This window comes from Odontesthes bonariensis, chromosome 12 (genome assembly GCF_027942865.1).
Source record: "Odontesthes bonariensis isolate fOdoBon6 chromosome 12, fOdoBon6.hap1, whole genome shotgun sequence".
Lineage (NCBI taxonomy): Eukaryota > Metazoa > Chordata > Actinopteri > Atheriniformes > Atherinopsidae > Odontesthes > Odontesthes bonariensis.
In genome coordinates this window covers 4,864,242-4,888,404 of record NC_134517.1, presented here as the reverse complement: position 1 = coordinate 4,888,404, position 24,163 = coordinate 4,864,242, and the positions used below count along the sequence as shown (strand labels likewise).

At 42.1% G+C, this 24,163-nt stretch overlaps 1 protein-coding gene across 2 annotated transcripts in view; it reads left to right on the top strand.

The window, feature by feature from the left end:
• ptpn4a (protein tyrosine phosphatase non-receptor type 4a) overlaps positions 1-23,294 on the top strand; it is a 76,658-nt gene extending 53,364 nt beyond the window's left edge. For both annotated transcript variants that reach the window (XM_075478955.1, XM_075478954.1), the window contains 20 exons: positions 1,638-1,758; positions 2,095-2,182; positions 3,795-3,883; positions 9,617-9,680; positions 10,931-11,103; positions 12,394-12,462; positions 12,780-12,914; positions 13,311-13,472; positions 16,329-16,488; positions 17,615-17,698; positions 17,854-17,910; positions 18,156-18,312; positions 18,990-19,156; positions 19,424-19,514; positions 19,679-19,740; positions 20,251-20,397; positions 20,932-21,060; positions 22,073-22,221; positions 22,316-22,451; positions 22,542-23,294. In XM_075478955.1, coding sequence (XP_075335070.1) covers positions 1,638-1,758; positions 2,095-2,182; positions 3,795-3,883; positions 9,617-9,680; positions 10,931-11,103; positions 12,394-12,462; positions 12,780-12,914; positions 13,311-13,472; positions 16,329-16,488; positions 17,615-17,698; positions 17,854-17,910; positions 18,156-18,312; positions 18,990-19,156; positions 19,424-19,514; positions 19,679-19,740; positions 20,251-20,397; positions 20,932-21,060; positions 22,073-22,221; positions 22,316-22,451; positions 22,542-22,940 — 2,639 coding nt within the window. In that variant the 3' untranslated portion in view covers positions 22,941-23,294. The remainder of the gene's footprint in view (positions 1-1,637; positions 1,759-2,094; positions 2,183-3,794; positions 3,884-9,616; positions 9,681-10,930; positions 11,104-12,393; positions 12,463-12,779; positions 12,915-13,310; positions 13,473-16,328; positions 16,489-17,614; positions 17,699-17,853; positions 17,911-18,155; positions 18,313-18,989; positions 19,157-19,423; positions 19,515-19,678; positions 19,741-20,250; positions 20,398-20,931; positions 21,061-22,072; positions 22,222-22,315; positions 22,452-22,541) is intronic.
• The last annotated feature ends 869 nt before the right edge of the window (positions 23,295-24,163 follow it).

Sequence of the window (24,163 nt, the reverse complement as noted above, 5' to 3'; positions counted from 1 at the left end):
GGTTCCAGCTGGTCTGGTTATATACAGTAATATTGTTATGTTGCCTGTTTTTATCTTATTTTTTCAGCTGATAACATGCACAGGCATACAGTCACACTTGGCTGCAGTTATCGCACTATAAGATGAGTGCTGTGGCTTTAGTCCCCAGATGCTTTCACTTTGCTTTAATCTTATGTGCACAATTTGTAATAATGCTGGCTTTTCCCAGTGGAAAAGGATTGTCAGAGACTGAGAAAATGTGCTTTCAGGTTGTTAAGATGACTTTGTTTCTGTGTAAATAAGCACATGGAAAAAAGGAGATTACACAAAGACTGACATTTTGGTGTTCTAATGTTCCTTTGGTTGTCATGGTAGGTTTGCCTTAAATTGTATTATTTGCAACCGGGCAAAATATATTTTTGTACATTGACCCCAGTTAAAATATCAGCTTTTAAATTGGGTAGAATGATACTTTATAGATATCCTTATTGTAAGGCTGTTGCAGGAAAGAGTTCTTGTCAATGTGGAGAAGCTGAAGAAACCTCTGAGTTGAAGACGCTCTGTTTGATAAGTGAGATGTGTAGAGGGTGTGCAGTGTTGTTCATTACGCTGAGCAGGTTGTTCAGCCTCTTTCCAAAGATCCGTCCCCAGCGAACTCTTCTAAGCCTTCTGAGCACACCAGAGTTTTTCCTCCATGCTCATCTTGGTTGTGTGATTATTTTCCTTCTCTGGCTTTCTCCCTGTCGTGTCCCCTGTATCTATTGCTCTCATTGGCAGTATCTGTTGGCTCACTTAACGATTCCTCCGAACGCTTGAAAAATAAAAAGCGCTAAATATTGGGTCAGAGACTGGAATGGTTATGCGAGCCCATGTCTTTGGAGTGTTTCCCAAGTGCTGATCAAGTCTGTGATTTGCCTCAGATCTGGGCCATTTGTTTGTGACTTGAAAATTGTCCTGAAAATCCTGTAGTGTGAACAAAGCTTTTTCCTTCCTGAAAACAGCCCATGCGTTACATTTTACAGACTAATTATTTCTCAAGCTTATTGTAAAAATGTGTTACTTTGGTCTTTATTTACTTCATTTAATGAATAGTTTTACAACCTTCTTTCAAAGAGTTAGTAGAATCTATAAAAATGATAATGAAAACAGTGTGCAAAGCCTTTGTTGATTCAATTATTGTACAAAGAAAATTTGATTTGATCAAATAAACATTTGATCAGCAGTAATGTTTTATCTTTTTTTTTATTTATTTTTAAATTTGATGCCTGTATTACATAAAAAAAAGAAAAAAAAAAAAGAAAAGAAAGCTTGTGTACAGGTCAACAAATAGTTGCAGTTTAATGCTACAACGATAATTACCAGGTCAGTAACCCGATGAGGTGTGAAAAGAGCACTGCACATAGTCCCGTCTTTTAGAAGTGAAATATTAGGCTGGCACTGTGTGCAAGTTTAAAAAAATACCCAGAAAAGTGGAAACCTGAACTGTGGTGTGATGCAAAATTGAAAAAAATAGTGAGTGAAGATCCAGATTGCTGTCAGCATCCAGTTCATAGACCTTTATCTGGGGGGGGGGGGGGGTTAAGGGGGGTTTCTAGCATGTTTTCCATTTAACATCACAACTGAATTCTATATTTCTCTTTTTTTCTCCTTTTCTGTAGCTGAGCTGGGGGACTACAGTGAAACGGATCATAGTCCTGGCTATCTGTCCGAGTACAGCTTCATCCCAAACCCCCCACAAGACTTCCATAAAGAGGTTGCCAAACATCACCAGCAGCACAGGTACACTGGGACACTCTGTCCTGAACCTCGGTTTGGTGCAACATTAGTTCTTCATTCTCCCTGTGGTGTTGATCATAGAGAAAACTCCCAATGTTACATAGTTAACTGTGCGCCGACACTCGCAGATGTACGCACAAACGGCTCCATATGCTGCAGATGATCTGACCTTTTCCCTCCCATTGCTTCAGTTTATTTCTGATTGCCTGTGTTTTGTTGTTTCTCTTTGTACTCTTTCTCCCTCCATACCTCTGCCACACTGCCCTGCCATCGCCACTCCCTGCTCTCCCACACACAACCTCCCGTCCCCGTCTGTCTCTGTACCCTTCTCCCTCTCAGCGGTCTGTCTCCTGCCCAGTCAGAGTTTAATTATCTGAACACAGCACGCACGCTGGAGCTCTACGGGGTAGAGCTGCACTATGCAAGGGTAAGTAAGGATTTATTCCATGCCTGTTACCCCCTGTCTGTGCATGGTAAAGACTGTTCTACATACAGTTTGTGTTTGTGTGTTACCGTATTTCAGCACATCCAAAGCAGGTTTTTCTCGACAGGAAAAGCAAGAGTCTCACCTTCCCTGCTCCTTCTTAGCATTTTCACATGATTTAGTCTATATATCTCCTCAACCATTATGATAAGAACTGAAATGAAAAAGCTCCGGTCCATAACAGGTTTCCCCATCCTCATCAGCACAACATGGATGATACTGCACTGTTTTTATTAAGCCAGCAGCTCCAGAGCCAAGTGTCTCTGCACTGAGAACGAGAACGGGTTGGAGGAACTGCAGTGTTTACAGTGGATGCTCACACTCCTCAGAAATGCCACACACTGACATTCGCTCTTATCATGATACCAGCAGATATTTGCAAAAGGTTTAAAAACACTGTTTAGGATACCTTAACTTTTCTCTCTCAGTTCTAATAGTTAGTTGTTAAAAAAGGAGCGGGTTAAGCTTTAGGTGTCCTAACATGACCTCCTCTGGCTGTCATTTCAAGAAGGAAATTAGAACGGTGCAGTATTAGCTCTGATGTCATGATGGGATGGAAGGGTGTAACGCTTAAGCATTGAGCATATTGGGGCTTACACATAGATTCAAGTCGGCAAACAGTTTTAAAGTAAATGTATGGAATGCTCATGAGGGCTGATTCTGTGTATGAGTTATAGTTATAGCAGCTGAAGTAAAAAGATCAAATATGCTGTGTCACAAGTCTTCTTACCAGTGAGGCTCTGAAGAAGCTCATTACAGTGCCCCCCCTGTTTGCCTTGCTCATGTGGCAGCTGGCCCACTTCCACATTCATGTTGGTGCATGAGAGTCCCTGCTGACTACAGAACAAGCAAACTTCCACACAATACTCCATTGAAGAAAACCATGTTTCCAACTAAAAAGCTACAAAGATCAGAGTCCACCTTGCCAGTGCTGTTGCATCTTTTAAACATTGCCGTCAGCGGTGCCGAATTTGGACACTGCTCTTTACATATTTTTTTCCACCCGTAAAGTGGTAGAGCTGGAAAACATCCTGGCTCCAACTCTGCTGCTCGTGTGGACTAATGTGAGATCAGTAGGTTGTCCAGGACACATCCAGACTACTAAACAAGTGTGGATAAATACATAGAAGACCCCCTCTGACAGTGGTCTGAGTGATTACTTCTTTTTTTTTTTAAATATTTTTTTATATTTTTTGGGGCTTTTTATGCTTTTAATGGACAGGATAGTTGAAGAGAGAGACAGGAAACAGGGGGCAGAAAGAGGGGGAATGACATGCAGTAAAGGGCCGTCCGATGCGGGAGCCTCTGTACATGGGGCACCTGCACAACCCACTACGCCACCGACCACCCCTGAGTAATTGTCCCTTATTCACCTGTGTTCACACCTGTATTTAGTACTGTCCGCTTGTGTTGGTGTAACCCAGGACGTATACGAAAGCGGGCCCCTGAGCCTCTTGAAAGGTTTTCTATTGTTTAAGGTGTGTTGCGTTGTTGTTTTTCACCTCTTTGGCTCTGCTCTCCGTCTTCAACACACACAATGCTTCATTCTCCTCAGGACCAGAGTAACACAGAGATTCTCATCGGAGTGATGTCTGCTGGCATTGTGGTTTACAAAAACAGGGTACGGATCAACTATTTCCCATGGTGAGTGGCACACACATTGATCAGGAGAATGTGAAAACACACATCACTAAGTGTGTTTGTGTGGTGAGATTTATGTGATGCTATTTCTTACCCTGGTATTTAACTGAGATGAGGAAAAAGTAGACTGTAAACGGTGAAAAATGGCAGCTTGGGATTTGGTTTACATGGTGTCCTACTCAGAGTGCAGCCGTGTATGATGAGGGGCAATTTGTGGATCCTTCTTGTGAGAGCTTTACACCCGGTGATGATGATCATATCATATAATTTGTCACTGTTCAGTTTTAGAAAGTTGGCTCCATGTTTTATTTTGAGGAAAGAAGTTGGTTACACTGGTCACAGATCAGTGAATGTGTAATCATGGCTGTGGAAACAAGAGCACTTCTTAAACTATGTTAAGGTCCGCTTTTTGAACCGAAAAAAAAAAAAAATTTTGTTTCAGAGTAAATAAAAGAAGCTTGTGATCAGAGGTTTGAGTTCCACCTGCTCAGAGATCACGGTTGTTGGAACTCTGGCAGGGAACCTGGCAGCTATCAGGTGTAAATGAGTGGGTCTGTGTGGATGGGAAACACTGCTGAGCTTCTCTGATAGTGTTAAAAAAAAAAAGTGTTCCTCATTGATATTTTCATACTTTGAAGTGTGGATGTCCTTGTCACAAATCCATCTCTCTGCCCATCGATGTGCTGCCAGCTCCACTTGAAGTGCCTCCAGAAAGTCCTTTCACAGAGAACTTGGCTGCGTATTATTTTTGAAACCTCTCACGTGGTGATTATTGGCATTGCATTTTGATGTTTAAGCTTCTTTTGATCTTCACTAGAATTACATAGATGATTACATATAGTTCTTCGACTGGAAAACTTTTTGTCAAGCTCGAATTTTCTGGAAACATCATATCTGCTCGTTGACCTCCATTCTCCTCATTCTGTTGCTTCCTCTCATCAGTCTCTGTGTCTCTTTTTCTATCTTCAAAGAATCCATTTTTGGAAATCTCTTGTATACTGCTGCTGCTTTGTGGGAGACTAAATGTTAATATGGCAGAGGGTGTGAGAGGAACCCATCAAACTCCAGATTATAATTTACTGAGGTGTCGGCTCCACACTCTGGCCAGATGCACACAGCAGCTGGTGTGTGTGTGTGTGTGTGTGTGTGTGTGTGTGCGCGCACACGGGCGTTTTTTGTTCATTTGAGCAATTTTGTTTTCTGGCATTGTGGTAAACAAATGCATAAAGAGTGCGTCTCTGTCCAAATGAGTCTAAGTCCACGCAAAGTCCCTCAGTGTCAGTTGAGCTAAATTTAGAGTCCAACAGTGGTGTCTCCAGCAGCTGCTGAGCACCATGTGTGCGACAGAAAGAGCGAAACATAATAGTCCACAGTGTCCCTCAACTCTACGCTCAGTGCTTTTCTGTTATCCTCTTTCTACAGAAAAAAACCCACCCTTTCTACATGTATTTAAGCTCTTTCCATGCTCTTACTGGCTCTCCTTTCTTGTTGCCATTTTCCTCTTAGGCTACGTGCCTACGACAATGGTAACGACAGATAAACGCAGAACATTTCGACAGATGTGCCTATCTTGCACACGGCGACGGCGTTTTTAGGAGTTCAAAACGGAGAAAACGCAAACGCCCTCCAGAGTGGAGATCTTTAAAACGATCCAACCTCTCGTCGCCGTAGGAACAGTTCAAAACGCAGAAGTGCGTTTTTTGCACAGGTTAAGTGGGTAGTTCTCCATTAACGACTCACATATCTCACTATATTTATTTTGGACACTCTCCCAATCCACATTATCCACTGCCTTCCTGGCTTTGTAGTTCAGTGTCGTGTTCAGGAGCAACTGGACCTCATCATCTGTCCAAACAAAGTTTGAAGGCATACTGTTGTTGCTGCCGCGCTTCGCCATTTTCTTCCAACTGACGCGGAGGAAATAGCCACAAAACAGGCATTTCTCATATTTATTAATATATAACAATACCAAAGGTATTGTTGCTACTGCCACCTACGTCCGGGGCGTGCATACTACATTGGCAAACTGCGAGTTTTATACGTTTTCCCTGTTCCCATGGGTAGACAGATATCCACCCCAAGACGCTCGTGAGAACGCAGATAAATTGTGGAGGAAAAAAACGGACATCTGCATTTATGCTTCAGAGCGTTGTTGCCCTACTACCGTAAAGATATCGTTGTTCCAGCCTTAGTGTCAGTTAGGATGTGAGACCAGAAAGGGTAAAGAGAGCTGGAGAGACACATTTAGATTTTTGCCTTTTTCCTGTTTCTGTCCGCAGCAGAGCCACACTTAGATGGGCTATGACTCACACTCTGCCTAAGCATGTGTATGGTTGTCCGTCCAAGTGTGTGTGAGTAAGTATGTAAAATATATTTAGCAGGGAGCGATGAGTCACAGCAGCAACACAACTCTAGGAGGGGATTATGTTGCTCTGCTGCTGCCGCCGCTCATCAGCAGACGGTTTGCAGCGGCCGCACGTGTGTGTGGTCCTCTGATTGGGGCATCATTTATACTGCCTCTCCTTTGTGTGGCTATATGAGAGTCGATGGGGTTGTTAAAGTGTTCTGACTCTATTGCTGTCAAAATTCTGTTCAACAAATGAAGCATGAATGATCACTTGTGATAACAAGTATGAATCAGATGCATCTTATCTTGTTTCATCTGTGGAATATTTTCAGAATCAGAAGCATGCTTTCCCAAAGCGATGCTGAAAAGTTGGTCTACACCTTTTTTTTTACCTCCGGGCTGGAGTACTGTAATGCCATTTGAGCTGGGTGTCCAAATAACTCCTTAACAATCTTTCAATTGATCCAAAACCCGGCACCCAGAGTACTGAGTGGCTGGCAAGGGAGAAAACGTTTCTCCCAAAACGCATTTGCTCCTGATTACAAGTAGCCTAGAAATCTAGACTCCCCTGGCGGCCGTAAATGGATTTTGCTCCGAGGCTAGTCTAGTCACTTGTGGACGTTTTGCAAGGTTCCAAATCAAAACTTAATCAGGCCAATCAAATCGTGAGCAGCGGGGTCGGAGGCCGGGCTACATAGTGACGACAGAGGTGCGACGTTTCAGTGTGTAGTTCCAGAGAGAGGTAAAAAAAAAAAAAAAAAAAAAAGTTCCATTAGCTAGCTCTCAACGAAGTAAACTTACATCTGAGAGCAATCCCCAGTCAATTGCGAGCATGATGTACGAAAGACAGCGGGCCGATCTTCGTCTCAGAGCTGACAAAACTCTCCGGTAAGGCATTTGAACGGTCAAATTCCGTTAACGGGACGAGAGGAGTCAAAACGGCAAAACCGGAAGTGCGTTGCTCACTGCGGCTAGCTTTAGCAGTGCCGAATTCGTGGGAACAAAATTGTAAATAGCCGGTATTTTGTCAGATTTTCAACACCTTGGGGATCTAAGCGACTACTTTCTCGCCTGAAAATGTTTCAAATGTTGCTAAAGTTTACAGAGTTTAGAGCTTAAGAGAAATCGGCTTTTCAGGCCATAGACTACTGACCACATTGTACATTCCGTCGCGTTGACTACGTAAAACTTCTTCATCGCTCTGATTGGTTGTTGCGCCATCCTATTGCGTGGCGTTGAACTTGACAGACAGCTGTTTATCCCGCCCACACTGCTATCCAGCGTCACTAGACCCCTGTACAGCTTTTTGCTGTACGGGTCTGGCTTACTAGGCTAGATTACAAGATAAATAGAACCAAAGATTCTTCTCATCACATACAAAGCATCAGTGGTCTAGTGCCCTACTACCTTAAAGATATCGTTGTTCCATATCAACCCCAAAAAACTTTTTGCTCTCAGAGTGCTGGTTGGTTTGTTAGAGACCCAAACGGGAGGAAGAGCCTTTAGTTTTCAGGCTCCTCTTCTTCACCAGTTCCTATCTAAGCCTAAAACTTTGAAATAGCTTTTCAATCATTTGTTGATCTTTCTTATCATTCTGTATTTTGAATTGAGCTGTTAATGCACATTGTTCATTCTGAGTGTTGCTAATCTTTTCCATAGTTTTAGTTCTTCTTTTCTAAAGTATTTTGGGTTGCTTCAAATGCCTGAAAAGCTTGATGTTAATTACGCTGAGTTAAGTTCAGTAAATCAAAGTCTAGACCTGATGAAACAAAGTGATTTTCCTGCTTTTAATTATTTATTATAATTTTGATTTTTTTTATATTGCACTTTGAGGCACGTATGCCTCACCGGAGGTGTCAAACTTTGCATGAGCTTCGTGAACACTGACAGGAAGTATCATTCTAAGCTGTGAAGAATTAATTACAGGAGTGAAGTTGCTACCTATTTTTCTCCTCCTTCTAGTTTAAGATCTCCTGTTTTCTTCTGTCTGCCACAGCTCTGTCTTTTTTACCCCCGCCCTGCTCACCGCCGCTGTGACACAATTGGATTTGACTGTCGGACCTCTATTCGATCCACAGAATGACCGCTTTAGTCTCCTCTTCTATCAGTGTGCTTTCACCTTTAAGTCTACGGTTATTTCTGACTTGCCTATCCTTTGCGCGATGATCCCCGGCAGTTTGAGATTTCTTATAGGGTTGGGCGATATGGCCAAAAACTTGGCATTTTCAGACAGAATGTTGAGATACTCTACATATCAGAATGTTGCTGTTAATCCTTAGTATTATAGTATTGAGAAAGGAAATGTAAAACAAAGTGTATTCATTCAGCCTGTTGGTAACCAGCGTCAACAGTTAACATCTGCTGCATACTGCCATCTCTGCTCTCACACACTTCATTTGGATACAACTGAATTCCTGATAAAGCTGTTCTTTCTTTTCACTGTTTCGGTCATGGGGAAGCACAGTGAGCCAGAAATGAATAGATAGATAGATGGATAGATGGATTTTTTTATCCTGATTGCTTCAACAAAGAGCAAAAGTAGTATCAGGTCAATTATAAGAATAAAGTGAAGTGTAGTAAAGTGACTTGAGTACACCTAAAGTGAGACGAGTTGGATGCGATCCTTCACGGTCCTAGACATTGTCCGTGGCGCTGCAGTGCCCCCCTACCCGTGTGTACTGTTATATAGTCTAACTGGCATTAATACTGCACATTATTTAGCAGCATTGTGCCGTCATCTGGTATGAATGTTAGTTTACATTTGCAGCTTCCAGTGAGTTGCAGCTCTGCTCATCAGAGAGAAGTGAAGGAGGAAAATTGAAACTAAATCTGAAATCTAAACTGAAAGCTAGTTGCTTTTGGGGAAAAATATGCAGGCACAGTATTTAATTTGGCAACCTTAAGGAGAGAAGTTTTGTAAGTAAGTGGAGATGGAGTGAGGGGAACTGCCCACACTGGGTTGGATTTACAGGCGACGGTGTCAGATTATACCGGAGTAAACAGCACCGTCGGATTTTCATCTCATTTTAAAGAATAAAGATAAAGATTAAAAAGTTGCTGTACAGTTCTTTTTTTCTTTTTCCAACGAGAGCAAATATACTTCAGATTCATCAGGCTCCAGATCTCAGATCAGCTCTGCGGATATTTGTTCCGTCTCACATTCGATTGTTCGATCTGGTGCTCACTGACAGTTGTTACCGCATGTTGCAAAGAACAACTTTGAAGTTCAAAGCATTTGTTTGCACAGTCCTCCAAAGAATGCAACGTTGTCACCATAAGGGAGAATGGGTGAATTAACTGTAATGATGGTGTGTCAATGCTGCTAAGGACAGCTAACTGACTTTCTTTTTTCTTTTTTCTTTTTTTTTTTTGCCTTTTCCTACTTCTAGGTTGAAAATAGTGAAAATTTCCTTCAAGTGCAAACAGTTTTTCGTCCAGTTGAGGCGAGACGGGGTAGGTGTACACACACACACACACACACACACACACACACACACACACACACACACGTCCTTACCTCCCACCTACATCCTAGTTTCTGAACAGATGGAGTTGATCCAATGTGAGTTTGTTTTTTCTGTACATACTGTGCCGGTTATAGAACTAAATGTATGTACAATAACACATCACAACATGTTCCTTGTGCTATGTCTGCATTTCTGTAATCTGTGTTAAATAAATACATTGCTTCTAATAATTTATTGCAGGGATTTCATTTTGTCCCTCGTCCACTTCTTGTCCACCTATCCATCTCCACGTTTCATTTGATAAGACTAAAAGCTAAAATTTACAAGATGTAAAGGGTAAGATTAAGGAAAAACTGTCAACAGCTGATGTTGTATGTGTTTGTATTTCTTCTTTCTTCACTGAACTGTTCAAAGTCCGCTGTTTCACCTGCATTCACTTCTGACCCACTAAATATTAATGGACCAAAATGTCCTACTTTTGTTACTATTGTGTCATTCTTCTGCTGTTTTGTATGAGTTGGCAAAGGCTAGTTATCTAAACTTGGTTCAAACAGGCTTGTGGGTTAGGGTTAGGGTACCAGACACCATGAGACAGTAGATTAGGTGGGTACTTTCTCACAAAGTTTTTACGAAATAACAAAGTCATAGTCGAGCCAAAAGAAATCTGCATTCAGTTTGTCACGTCAGAAAATAGGCACGTGTGCTGAGGATCATGACTGACAGATCTCAGACTCTCCTGGGCCAACAGAGTAGCATTTTTCACTTTGTTGTTGTTGACCTCAGAGAAACGTTGTGCATCTACAGTACAAGGGAGAGGATCATTCTGAAAAGTTTAGTTTGCATGGGAAGGAAAGCAGACAGAAAACCAAACACTTTGCTCAAAGGTTGATCAATGAAAGGGCTAAAAGTGATGTGATATACAATAAAAGGAGTCTCCACAAAGTTTTGAAGAAAGTTTCAAGATGGCCTCGAAACTGATGAGCTGAAAAAGCCAAAAGTAAAGAATAAAGGGCAAAGCTGTTAGAAAAAAGATGGTTAGATAAAAGTAAGGAACAACTGATACGGTTGGCCAAATGTAATGCAGAAACGGTCAAAATAGTTGCACATGAAAAGTAATGTTTAACCAGTAGCAACAACTTCAAGTAATGCATTGAATGAATGAATAATTGGCCCAACTATGGAAAATTTCCTGATTCAGCGTCCCACATAACTTCATCTTCCTCTCCCTGCACACAGACGGAAACTCGCGAGACGCTGCTGGGTTTTAATATGGTCAACTATCGGGCCTGTAAGAACCTGTGGAAAGCCTGCGTGGAGCACCACACCTTCTTCAGGCTGGAGCGCCCCATCCCCCCGCAGAAGAACTTCTTCACTCACTACTTCACCCTGGGCTCAAAGTTCAGATACTGGTAGGAACAAGAGGAATGAAACGCATGTACCCAGAGGAACAGAAAGACCCAGACCAGATGGGAACGTGCTCTGTGGGTCTCTCCCTGTGTTTGACTCACCAGCATTTGCACTTCAAGAAAAAAAGCCAGCAGAAGTGCATCTTCTTTTAAATTCATGCTGTTGTACCTCTTTATTTTGAGAGGCCTAAACAACATATTTTCTTATACTTCTGTCCTATCATAAGCATATCATTAGTGAATAGTATACTTAAAATTTCATTTGTGCTGTTACTCTTAAGTCTTAAACTCTTAAGCAGTAATTGTTTGTGCCCATTCTCAGTTATGTCAGTTAATTCCACACACCGGTGCTGCTTCCAGCCTCTCCCCAGTCAACATATTTCTCAGCTGACATGTCCTTCCTAAACTTTCACATTGTAATTGGGGCTAAAAGCATCAAATGAAATGCTGTCTCCTTGCTGGATTATAATGTCACCTCGTGCCAACTTTGTTTTACTTTTCTGTTGGCATTTTTCATTTCCTTTTTGATTTTTTTTCTTGTGATTATTTATTGAGCAGCGGTGATGCAACGTGAGCGAACCTCGTCTGTTGTTTTGCTTGAAGCTGTGTGTGTGTGTGTGTGTGTGTGTATGTGTGTGTGTGTTTGCCCTTGAGATATCGACAGACTCGTATAAGAATGGTCTTTTAACTTGTGAATTTTGGCTGTTTGGTATGGTATTAACAGTGTTTCAAAAGATCAAATATGCTGCTTCTGTTACTGGCTGGCAGACTGCTGGTGTTACTTTGACGTGTCCAGTGTGAGATCATTTGTTTCTGAAAGATTTAAAGAGCTAATACCACTGAAGTAACTTTTATGACTGCAAACAAAGCACTAAAACAACCTGTATCAAGCTGAAGCTCAGGTAGGCAACTGGCTCTGCTGGTGCTTTAATGGTTAGATATACTTGCTTGTGTGCTAGAGGAGGATTTCAAATGGAGGCACATGGGCAAACTCAGACTGTGCAGAATGTGAACAATGCAAATGGAGAAAATAAAAGAAGCCATTATTTATATTGTGTTAAGATCTTGACGAAAAAAGCAACAGCTCTGGTATCACAGATGGTATTTAGGGCCTTTAATCAAAGACATCAACAAACACAGGATGTGTGAGGTAGCCATCACTCTAAGCCTCAGTACAGAGTTAACGTGGCTTTAATGATGACTTTTTAAAACCCTGCTGGCCTTCACATCAAATGAGGTTTTCTGTTTTTAACTCGGTTCATTAACTGCTGTTTTTGTTGTTTCTGTTTTTAGCGGACGGACAGAAGTGCAGTCTGTACAGTATGGAAAGGAGAAATGCATCAAGGACAGAGTTTTTGCAAGGTACCAAAACAGCTATTTGCTTAGTTGAGTGTTTAATTTCCTCTTCATGGTACAGCTCAACTGAATTTGACTATACCCGCCTTTCTTTTGGTTTTCCTCTGTGGACAGAAGGTGATCACTTGCTTTGGTTCAGACCCAGTTGAGAAGAATTCTTTAGTTAACAGTTGTTGTATTGTTGAGGTTTACCATCCCCCTGCCATTAGCACGTAAAGTCAAATCAAGTCAAGCAGAACCATACAGTTGAAATGAGGTATAAAAGTAGTGAGAATTATGTTTCCATTTTGCGCACAGCTGAATTAATGTCTTGGTCTGAGCAGGTCTCCCAGCAAGCCATTGGCCAGGAAGTTGATGGGTGGGACTGACTGGGAGTCAGTCAGCAGGAACAGCCTATCAGATGAGAGACTGGAGACCCAAAGTCTGCCCACTCGCTCACCACCCGGCACACCCAACCAGTGAGTCTAGAAATAACACAAATCTTCTCTAATGGGAAAGTCAGTTGTCTGTTTTCTGACTGCAGTCCAAACTTTTTTGTTTCTTTGAAGGGGTCATCGCATGATGGGAGCTAAATTCTTTATTGTTACTTTAAAGCCCAACCATTTATTTTTCTTTACTCCAATCATGCAAATAAAATGTGACATCATTTCTGTGCCAGGCCTGTGTCTGCCGTGTAGAGTTTGCCAGACTAAAATAATGCATTTCCCCATAAGAAGTCAACTATGATTCCGAACAACAATGTTTTTTACAATAATAAAACTCAAAATATTTGAGGTATTTCTGTGAAGCAACAAACAAACTCTCAGAACATTTAAAGCTGCCGTTAAACATTCCAGTTCTCTGTGTGCACTCAGGAACTCGCTGTTTGTACAAGAAGGCACACGACTACGCCCTTCGTCAGTCGGCCACCTGGTTGATCATGTGATCCATGCTTCCCCCAGCCTACCTGTGTTCTCCTCCAATCACAAGTCAGCCTCGTCCACGCAGGCCAACAGCATCAGCCTGGACTCTACACCGTGAGTCTCATCCCTGCCGCACACCTGAGATAATTCTTGTTTTTTACTCTAAGCTGTTTGTATCATTCTAATCTGTACATATCTACCTTCCCCTTCTCTCTTTCTTCTATCCTTTACTCATCTCTTGTTTTTCATAGTGGCCATGTTGTTTAAAGTTCTTTCTCTTTGGGGAAAAAGCATCACTTTTGACTTTGCAGAGCATTGGTTGGATCATAATTTCACTGCTTCATAAATAAAACATCTTCTGAGAAACAGCCACCCTTTAATTAAGCAGTTAGATTTTCCTCATCAGCGGTAGCCTCAGTCTGTCTGACTGTGCTGCTGTGTTGACTGTTTTATTTTTACGTCTTTAAATGTCTGTCGGTGTCTGTGGCTTCTGCCAGCAGTTCACACCCTCTCCCAGTGTCACTTAGGCAACCTCATTGGAAAGATGAACCCTTTGAGAAACAGCCCATAAAATGTGTTTATAGAAGGCTTGCAGGGTGGAGAGATTGTGCAACAGGGCTGAGCCAGTCTTAGCTTTGTGCCTGCTGTATTTCCTTACACTGCTCACACACTATAAAATATCTGGTAAAGTTCTTTTAAGTCCCACATTGCTGTTTGAAAGTCTGAAGTTGGAGAGCAGAGGAGCTGGGAAGATGGAACATTTCTCAGTTGGAGATCAGTGTGGTTAAGTAACTTCAAAGTGGCAGCTCCACTGCCTACAAAGCACACAGGCAAACGGCAAGTTTAGCGGCTCATCGCTCTATTTCAGAGTCAGAAGATGACATAATCACCTGCTTTTCTCCCTCAGACAACACAGACGTTACTCATGCATGCTGTTTGATTTGCTGTCTTTGGTTTGATCTGAGAACATTTTGTGTTTGAATAACCCCTGAACATGTCATTAAAATCATATTAAAAATAGAACATCTCATTTTAAGCTGATTAGCAGGAAACAAACAAGGATTACTGTTTGTCTTGAACATATTTTCTTTGTTTGTGGGGTGCACATGTTTAAAATATCTTTCTTGAATGACTGGACACTCTGTCATTACACACATTGGGTAGTTATTGCCCATAAAACTTAAATGAGTAGGGGTCAATTGTGCAGAGGCAAGCTGTGTCAAACAGGAAGACATTCAAAATCATTTCTGTGAAATCGGAAACAGATAAAATGTTCCAGTTTCCCTTCCTGAATGTGTTTTCCCCTTCATAGAGAAGATTCCTGCAGAAATTCCTCAGAGGCTCAAATCAGTGCATTGCTGGACTTTCCTTGTCCCAGATGTTTGTATTTGGCAGCAGATATTCAGAAAATAGTTTTCTCTTTACCATTTTCAGAAGAAAATCATTTTCACATTCAAGGTGGGTCTTTTTGCTCTGCAGTACTCTGAATTATCTCCTCCAGCGGCCGTGTTATGATGTCTTTTACAAAAGATTTGGTCCAATCCAGACAACACTGTCATTTCTGAAGAACTCCTGCTTTGCACTAGATTTAAATCTGCTCTTTTCTTTTGAAAGGCCTCATTTTTCTGTAGACAATTGAAATGCAACTACATGTTTGCCATCTCCAGTTTGATCACTTTGCTCTGGTCTATAATCCAGATTTTCCCAGTTTTTCACCAGTTTAAATGAAAGTAGACTTGGATGAACAGTTGTGCTGTTGTTTCCAAGAAAGAATGCTGGGATTACACAGTAAACAGTCTGAAAGCGTTGCATGCAGCTTGAAGGGACTTTATGTCCTGCTAATTTATCCTCTAGTCTTTTTGGATGTCCTGTATACGGTCATGTGATGTTTGCTCGGTTTGTTCGATCATCCATGCATTTGTTAATTTATTCAGTCAGTCATTCAGTCATTCATTTCACTTCAGGCTCATTTTTTTAGTTGTAGCATATCCTAGAAGAAGCTCTTTAAAGATTTAGTATTTAGATCAAAGCAGTCGACCAAACGGAAGCACTAAAACATGTCCTGCCCTGTTCATTGGGTTTGACTCTTCTTATCCCAGAGCCTTTCCTAAATTGGGCTTATGTATGCAGATGTTTGCGCACTCATCACGCTTGTGTGTTATGTTCAGGGGATTAAGTAAAGGAGGAGGATGTGCAGTCTTGGCTCAGGCCCGCTGTGCACTGCCCTCTAACTGAAGGCCTGACCTGGTTTTGACCCATAATAAATGTTAGTTTGTGTATGTGTGTATTTAAGACACAAAGTGGCACCAGTGGCAGCAGCCAAAACAAAGGCAATGCTCTTTGACTGATGCCCCCACCCCCAGAGTGTGTGTGTGTGTGTGTGTGTGTGTGAACCACACACACACACTGTGAAATGACTGGCCTTTCCCCACCAGAGAGTGCGCCTCGGTGCTGCTGAAAGCCTTAACTGACTGACCGTGTTGTTTCACTTTGCACACTGACTGCCTTTTATTGCCTGAATGATGGAGGGGGTTGTTTTCCTTCCTCTTGCAGCCTTTTTTATTGAGGTTAATGCATTGTGACTAACGGTGCTATTAAGCTTCTCTGTCTCTGACAATCTTTTTCTCATCATATTCCTTATCTGGTTTTCTACCTTCTACCTCTCTCTTCTCTATAAAACACCCACTACCACTATAACATTTAAAAGACCAGTTTTCCGATTTTTTTATTTTTATTTTTTTTTTTTTTTTTTTTTCTTTTCTTTTAATACTCTGTATTTTCACTATCTATCATGACTTGTTCTCTAATTGACAGACGTCATCACTTCTGGAGCATGTCAGATTGATTGAGGAAAAAAAAAAAAAAAAAGGACTGCCATCTCATCTGAACTTATCTTACTGCTCCATTCTCTTTTTTGTCTGCTTTCTTAAATTTTCCGTCTCCTTCTCTTTCTTCGTTTGCCTCCCACAGGTCTCCAGATGGGTTAGATGGCCAACCTCCAGCCCTGCCCCCCAAGCAGCTGAGCAGGAAGACTCTGAGCCAGATCATCCAGGCCCACTCCCAGCAAAGCCTCCTGGACAACCACCTCAATGAGATGTACGATGTTCCTGTCAACGCTGACAAAATCACTGTGAGTGTCTCTACTCAGAAGCGCCTTGTGTAGTATTACATAAAGCTTTTAGAGAAAAAAATGCTCATGGTAGTTGGAAGTTTGCTTAAAATTACAACTAAAGAACTAATTAAAACATGTTTTGGGAGATTTTAAGAGATTTGACACATCTAGCCTAATCACTGTTACCCTAGCAACTTGGATATAACTTTTCATAAGTCCTAAGCCAGCGCTCATTTCTTTGTATTCAGCTTAAAGACACCCAGACTTTATTGTAATCTGTTAAAGTGGTGGAGTAGAAGTTCTCCAGGCCTTTTAAAGTTCTTCTTTAGACTTGGGGTACTTTTTCACTCATTTTCAGTCCAGGTCTTGTACCTGATCATTTTCGGAGGATTTTTATTTGGCTGTTTAGCCACTTAACACTGACTGACGAATTATTCAAGCATTAAAAGAAGATGCACCTAACTCAAGGGATGAAGCAGCGTTGTCTCGTGTACACATTACGGATACTTTTAGTAACAGATAGCGAAAACCCGATTTTAAATTGTAAGTTTAGACACGTTGTTACAAGCTGTCTGTTGCAAATGCACATAATTTGTTCCCATTTCTTTAGATGCATCTATGAAAAAGTGCCAATGATAGTCTGACAGACAGAAAATAGTATTTCTACAGCAACAAGGTGATTCCCAAAGAGCTCTTAGCTGAAAACTTGGCATGTCTCAGCATGGTGTGCAGTGTCCTTAAAACATCTGAGGAAACTGGACAAGTGGAGGAAGAAAGGGGTAGTGGCAGACCTTTAAAAGATTATCTACAGCAGATGAACAGGATCCGAAAGGGATTTTTATGTTTGAAGAAGGGAATATAGAACATTATTGGGAGGTGAAATTGCAATGGCTTGAATGAACCTTTTTTTTTTTTTTTTTCCCCTATGAAATGAATCATTGATGCTCTTAGGTGGTTACTTGAAATTTAAATCGAGGGCAGATTTCAGTGAACATAAGAAGATTTCTGTACTTCTTGTTGATCAGTCACTCCAAAGTGCCTCGAGCCATGAAAGGATCAGAGTTAGCAGGGCACTATGGAGGGACAATGTGGATCACGGCAGGATGTAGATTTGATTCATCCTTGTTCATCTCCCTTCTTTCAGTTGAACGGAGTCGTCCCGCATGATAACCTGGTCCTGATCAAGATGAGACCTGACGAACACGGACGTTTTGGCTTCAATGTCAAGGTGAGGGCTGAATTCAGCTGGAACGTGCGGTTCTTTAGATGATCTTATTTCCACAGTATGCATCATCACACGTCCACGCTTCTTGCCTGAAATGTCCCCTGATATTTTTGTTCCAGCCGTTGTGCTGTGTTATTAACGTATCCATTTATCTCCAGGGTGGAGCTGATCAGAAGATGCCCATCATTGTGTCTCGAGTGGCTCCCGGAACATCCGTAAGTTAACGGCCGTCACATATGCAAAGATGTGGATTAGAATGTGTTTCAAACAGAATGGGCTAGCTCTTTACCCACAGAGTCAAATGTAACTTCAGCCACCACAAGTCGACACCTTCAGTCCTTTCAGCTACGAGCTGCACCCCAGTATTTGTGTTCTCTTTGACTGCAGGCGTTTTATTGATCCGAACAGGAACGCATCCTCACATCCTGTCGTTGCCGTTCTTTTCTCTGTTCTTTCTCAGGCTGACCTGTGTGTGCCACGCCTTAATGAGGGGGATCAGGTGGTACTAATTAATGGGCGGGACATCTCTGACCACACCCACGACCAGGTGGTCATGTTTATCAAAGCCAGCTGTGAGAGCCACTCTGGGGAGCTCATCCTATTGGTCAGACCAAACGGTGAGTTGTCCCCTCCATCATGCGCACTGTGAAAGATTTTCTATGTTACAAATCATCTTTCACTCGGGGCACTGGAGGAGTGATTCTCTTTGTCATGTAACCAGAATATGTAACACTGATAATTAGATCATTTTTCTCAGAAAGATTGTCTATTCAGTTGGTCTAGTATTATGATTACTTCTAGCAGTTACAAGGTATAAGTGCTAGTTTAATTTCCTTTTATTCTTATGAAAGAGTAGAATAAAATAGAAAAATACTTTATTCATCACCCAATGGGGGAAATTCAAATTAGTCAAGTAGCTCAAATTTTATTTTATTTTTTACAATTTTTTACAATGATTGTATATAAGCAGCAACAATAATAATAAATCTAATAAAAATACTATTACTTCTACTACCACTAATAATAATAATAATATTAAATGACTAAATAAAGATAAAAAAAATCAATCAATCAATTTGAGAAGAACAGTCACTGTTAAGAATCCTTATGGCTGTGGGAACAAAGTAAGAAAGAAAGAACTAGTTTGTGCAGTGCAATCTGACTTTTTACATTTTTTTTTTTTAAGAGATTGTAAACACATTGTAAGCGGTGTGAGGCCTGGGTGTATTAATTAAAGCTTGGACACGTATTTCCTGGTTAGAGTAAAATGATTTTTTTCTCCTGTCCCGTTCAGCTATCTACGATGTTGTGGAGGAGAAGGTGGACCCTGAGCCTGATTTCCAGTATATCCCTGAGAAGTCCCCGCAGGACCCCGCTCAGCTGGATCAGCATGCTTTGAGGGACTCCATGGTCACACTGAAGGAAGGCCTGAGCAGTGGAGCCATACTGGCACAGTTTGATGTGAGGAGAGAAATAAAAACATTCACACAGTCGGAACCTGAGCAGATAAAGTAGAGAAGCACACATTAGTTTTTCTTTCTCTGCTCCACAAACTTCCTCTTCTATCCCAGTCATTGAACTACTTCTTATCGTCCCAGGAAAATGTATACACACTTAAAGTCGGTGGATGCAAGATTTTGCTCCAAAATTACTAACCTGCACAATCTGAGAGAAGAAAATCTTGGGGTTTGATAATAATTTCTATCTTTTCTGTTTCTTGTCCCACAGCAACTGTACAGGAAGAGGCCGGGGATGACCATGCTGTGTGCCAAATTACCTCAGAACGTTTCCAAAAATCGCTACAGGGACATCTCTCCTTGTACGTGAGCAAACATGGTTGCCGTTAGTATTGAAATATGCGCTCAACTTGACCTTTAGTTCCTCTCATCACATGCTCTCTATTCTGAGCCTGTTTTCCTCTAACTCTGTGTGTCATCTCCTCTGTTCTCTGTAAGTGTAACATTACCTCTCATCTCCTGACAGATGATGCCACGCGGGTCATTCTGAAAAGCACAGATGACTACATCAATGCAAACTATATCAATGTAAGTTGATTCATCTTCAGTCCTGGCTTTCATTTTTTATTTTTCGATACCATGTTTCATTTAACTTGTGTGAGGAATCATACTGTAACCATCAAACAGCTGATGAGACGTCTATGTGCTGGCCACACTGGTGAATGCGTTAAGCACATTAGCTTTAAGTATGACATGCCAGCTCTTGCACAGTTTTTAGTCTGTCAGGCAGTTTTATGTTACAAAGAAGGAAAGTTTTTTTTTTTTATATATATATACTTCCTCACTGTTTTTTCACTTATCCAAAGCAGGATGGTTTGGTGTGACAAATGAAGTGCTCAGTTTTCAAACAGGGATTTTTTAAAAAGTAATTTGCAGTGGAATAATTGTTTACTCTGTGTCTCAATTAATGATTATTTAGCAAACGCTAAAGCCTTCATTTGTAACTGTCAGGATATGTAATAGAAACATTAATCTGACTGATAATCTGACAAACTTCATTCCCTCAGAAGCTCACTCTCTGTGTCCCTCTCTATGCAGATGGAGATTCCAGCCTCCAGTCTGATAAACCGCTACATAGCATGCCAGGGCCCTCTGCCCAACACCTGCCCTGACTTCTGGCAAATGACCTGGGAGCAGGGCTCATCCATGGTGGTCATGCTAACTACGCAGGTTGAGAGGGGGCGGGTATGTGAAAGCACTCATTCAAGGACAAGGGCTGGAAATGAAGTCGGTGACTCTGTTCCAGATTTTTTCAGAAAAGCCCTGAAATGTGGACACCCAGCACTCTAAAGTGCTGCATCCTTTTCGTTGATCTGTAAATGTCTGTCCTTTAATTCCGCCACACAGAATATTTCCTTATGTACAGAACACTGATACATCACAACCAATGAAAGACTTTTTTCTAATTGCAGAGGGAGCTCTTAACAGCTCGAAAGCAACATTACATAACAAAGAAGACTCCTGAAACGCTGCCAGGCTGCAGATAAAAATATCTTGTGTCTTGTGACAGCGAAGTTGAAAATCATTATTTCTGCCCTGGAGTTTGGAAGCAGTTTCACTTTCACTGTGTGTGTTGTATGTGTGATGTGTTTTAAATGGGAGCTCAAGGAACAGATGGCTAACTGAAGAGTGCCAGACCCTGACCTCTGAGTTTAGAGTTTGGATATGTTAGACATTCAGTCTAACATATCCAACTGAATCCCTGGTTTGTGTTTAAAGGTGAAGTGTCACCAGTATTGGCCCAACCCAGACAGCAGCGCCACCTACGGGGACTTCACTGTTACATGTCACAACGAAGAGGGCAACTCTGCCTTCCTGGTCCGCGAGATGACTCTCATGCACACGCAGGTAACCATGCACACACACACACACACAGGGCACACCCAGAGCTGAGAGGATGGGGGGGAGGGGAGGGGGGGGTGGTGAAGGCGCCGCACACAAAGACTCTGTGTCCAATCAGAAAGAGGGACCAGTGTCGAGGAAGGATGAGCTACTGAGGACCCCGAGGAGGTGTGTTGCCATAGTGACCAGTGTGGGCTGTTCTTATTCTGGCTCCTGCTGCTGCAAGCCAGCCACATATTGGGATCTGGTTGTCATGACAACATAACCACCCAGTCAGTCACTTTGCTGAAGCGAACAGAGAGAACCCAAACAGAGGAGCAGAGAGTGGGATGTTTGTAAAAAGCAGGAATGCAGAATGGAAGTTGATTAAATTACCCTGTTGAAGGCTTTAATGCTTCCACGCTTACTTCAACATGTGATGCTGAACTTTCATTTTCTGCTGGACGACACGTAACATGTAAGATTTTCAGGGTGATCGGGGATCTGTAACATTTCCCTCCTGCTGTTTGTTGACCTGATCACTTCCCTGTGTTGTGCCGTGACCTTTGAAATATATGGATATAATAAGAGGCAGTTAGCGTTCTCCTCTGCCTGTTATTGTTGCTATGGAGAAGGATGTGTTACCATGGTGATGCAGCAGGGCAGGCTTAAAGAGAAACACAAGGGTCTGAGTTGCAGAAGAAGCATTGGTCAGTACCTGCTGTTTTCTGTAGCTGCAGAATGGCTATTTAGTGTTAAATGCTGTGAAATATGTGAAATATCATGTTTTATACAGTAAAACAACTGTGATGTGTTTCAGTGGAGATGTTTATTAATACAGCATGTTTCCTAACATTTTTAAAGCTGGAAGAGTTGAATCATGCATGCCTGGAGGTCTGCCGCAGAGACTTTGATCACCTGCATGGGTTTTACTGTCGCTGATGTCTGAGGATTACTTGTAAACTTTGTCTTGACTGAGATGAGAGTGGATACATTGTGTCGGATGGATGGATTAAGTCACTTGTTTCTTCTTGTTCAGAGTGAACAGCAGAGAGAGCTCACTCAGATTCAGTACCTGGCTTGGCCAGACCACGGCGTTCCGGACGACTCCACAGATTTTCTGGACTTTGTAGCTCTGGTACGGAGCAAACGGGCCGGACAGGACCAGCCGATGGTGGTGCACTGCAGGTAAACGACACTATTGACTTTTCTATCTTCATTTCTCTTGTTCTTTGATTTATGATACACTTAAACTGACTGAACAGCATATCTTTCCATCTAGTGCGGGCATCGGTCGGACAGGGGTTCTGATCACAATGGAAACGGCCTTGTGTCTAATGGAGTGCGGTCAGCCAGTTTATCCATTAGATATTGTTAGAACCATGAGAGATCAGAGGGCCATGATGATTCAAACACCTGTAAGTCCATTTGTCCGTTTGTATGTGCAGACGTTCAGCCGAGCCAAGCTAACAGCTATAATATCCATTGTTGTGTCTTTTCTTTATCAGAGCCAGTACCGCTTTGTGTGCGAGGCCATCGTGAAAGTCTACGCAGAAGGTCTGGTCAAACCGCTAAAAATGGCCGCATACCAGCAGAGGGAAAAGTCAAGTGGTGAGAGAGACGAGGAGGAGGAGAAGAAAGAGCAGAAGAAAGCAGGAGAAGAGGGGGAGGAGATGGCCGCAGAGGAAGGGGAGCTGCTGCAGGGCGGACTGGATGAAGAGGATGACGATGATGATGATGATGATGATGAGGAAGTGGAGGTGTTGGATGTTGGAGAAGTGACTGAAGAGGAGGAGGAGGAGGAAGTGGAGGAGCCGAGTGTCGCCAGCGCCACCAGCTTGATCAGCGAGACCAGCGCGAACCCTGACCCCGAACCTGATCCTGCTAACCCGTGCCGTCTGACCTGAGGGGGCCACCAGGGGCCACCAGGTGGAGGTCAGGGGGCTGCAGGAGAGAACAAAGCACTGTTGCACTTTATGCTGACAAATATGGAAAAAGGACAACCAAACGTCACAGTTGTGGACAAGATTGAAATAAAATAGAAAAGAAAAAAAAATCCAGCTGAAAAGGTTCCGTTGGGGGGTAAAATGTGATCGGAGTAAATAAAAAATGATCCAACAAATGGAAAAGTACAAAGGCCGAAAATGTTGATGGGGAATTGCTGTAGTGCCATAAGAACGAAGGGGAGGGGCTCCCCCTGTGGATGCAAGCCGCCCCCCCTCCTCCTCCTTTTTTTTTTTTTTTTTTTTTTTTTTTTTTTTTTTTTTTTTTTTTTTTACCCAAAGGGTCCCCCTCTCCCCTTCTGAGCGAGTCTGCCAGACAGACCTGCCTTTTTTTAGTGTCCTTTTAGCTGATGAAGAGATATACCTAATCTTTTGTTCTTCAGAAAGAGTATTTATTGTGTTTTTAGTTTGTGTCAAACCCTGTCCACTGAACAAAAAAAAGCTGTATGTTTTGTTGGTATGAGTCTAGAGCTTCATGCTTTCCTGGTTAAATCTTAGGTAGTGAAGTAGCGTGACTCCTCCCCCTCTAACTACTTTATTTCTTTTAGCTTTTTGTGAGAAAAACCAGTTGATTAATTTATTGTATTTGCTTTGATCTTTCTTCTTGGCTTTCTTGTCTGCGTCGCTGACAGCACAGACTGACAGGCTGAAAGCACTTTGTTTCTCACCTCTTGTTCAATGCTGTGGCAAGTCGGATACTGTCTCCTGCTTTGTGCTGTGTTTTTGAGCTGACAGACACACCGTCCTTTGGTGTGGTGATCAACATCATTAGTTTACAGTTCTCTGGGCCATTGTTTACTGGGGACCTCTTTAACTTTTGCAAATAGTCCCAGCATTGATCAGTTATTTGGCATAAGTGTTCACACATAAATGGGGAAAAAAATACAAAAAGCAAGACAGAATTAAGCCTCCTGAGAGGCTCCAGTAAACATGTGGTCTCACCTCCAACTTAACAAGGCTGAGATCGGTTCATTTCTCTCTTCACCGACAGATGCATACAGTGTTACTGCAGCAAGCTTTCTGCTGAGGTGTCCTTGAGCCAGACACGGACAGCAAAGCCCAGTTTTGTGCGAGAAGTCATCCCGCCTCTGCTAACGATGACTTTCAGCTGATCCACTTTACTCAAC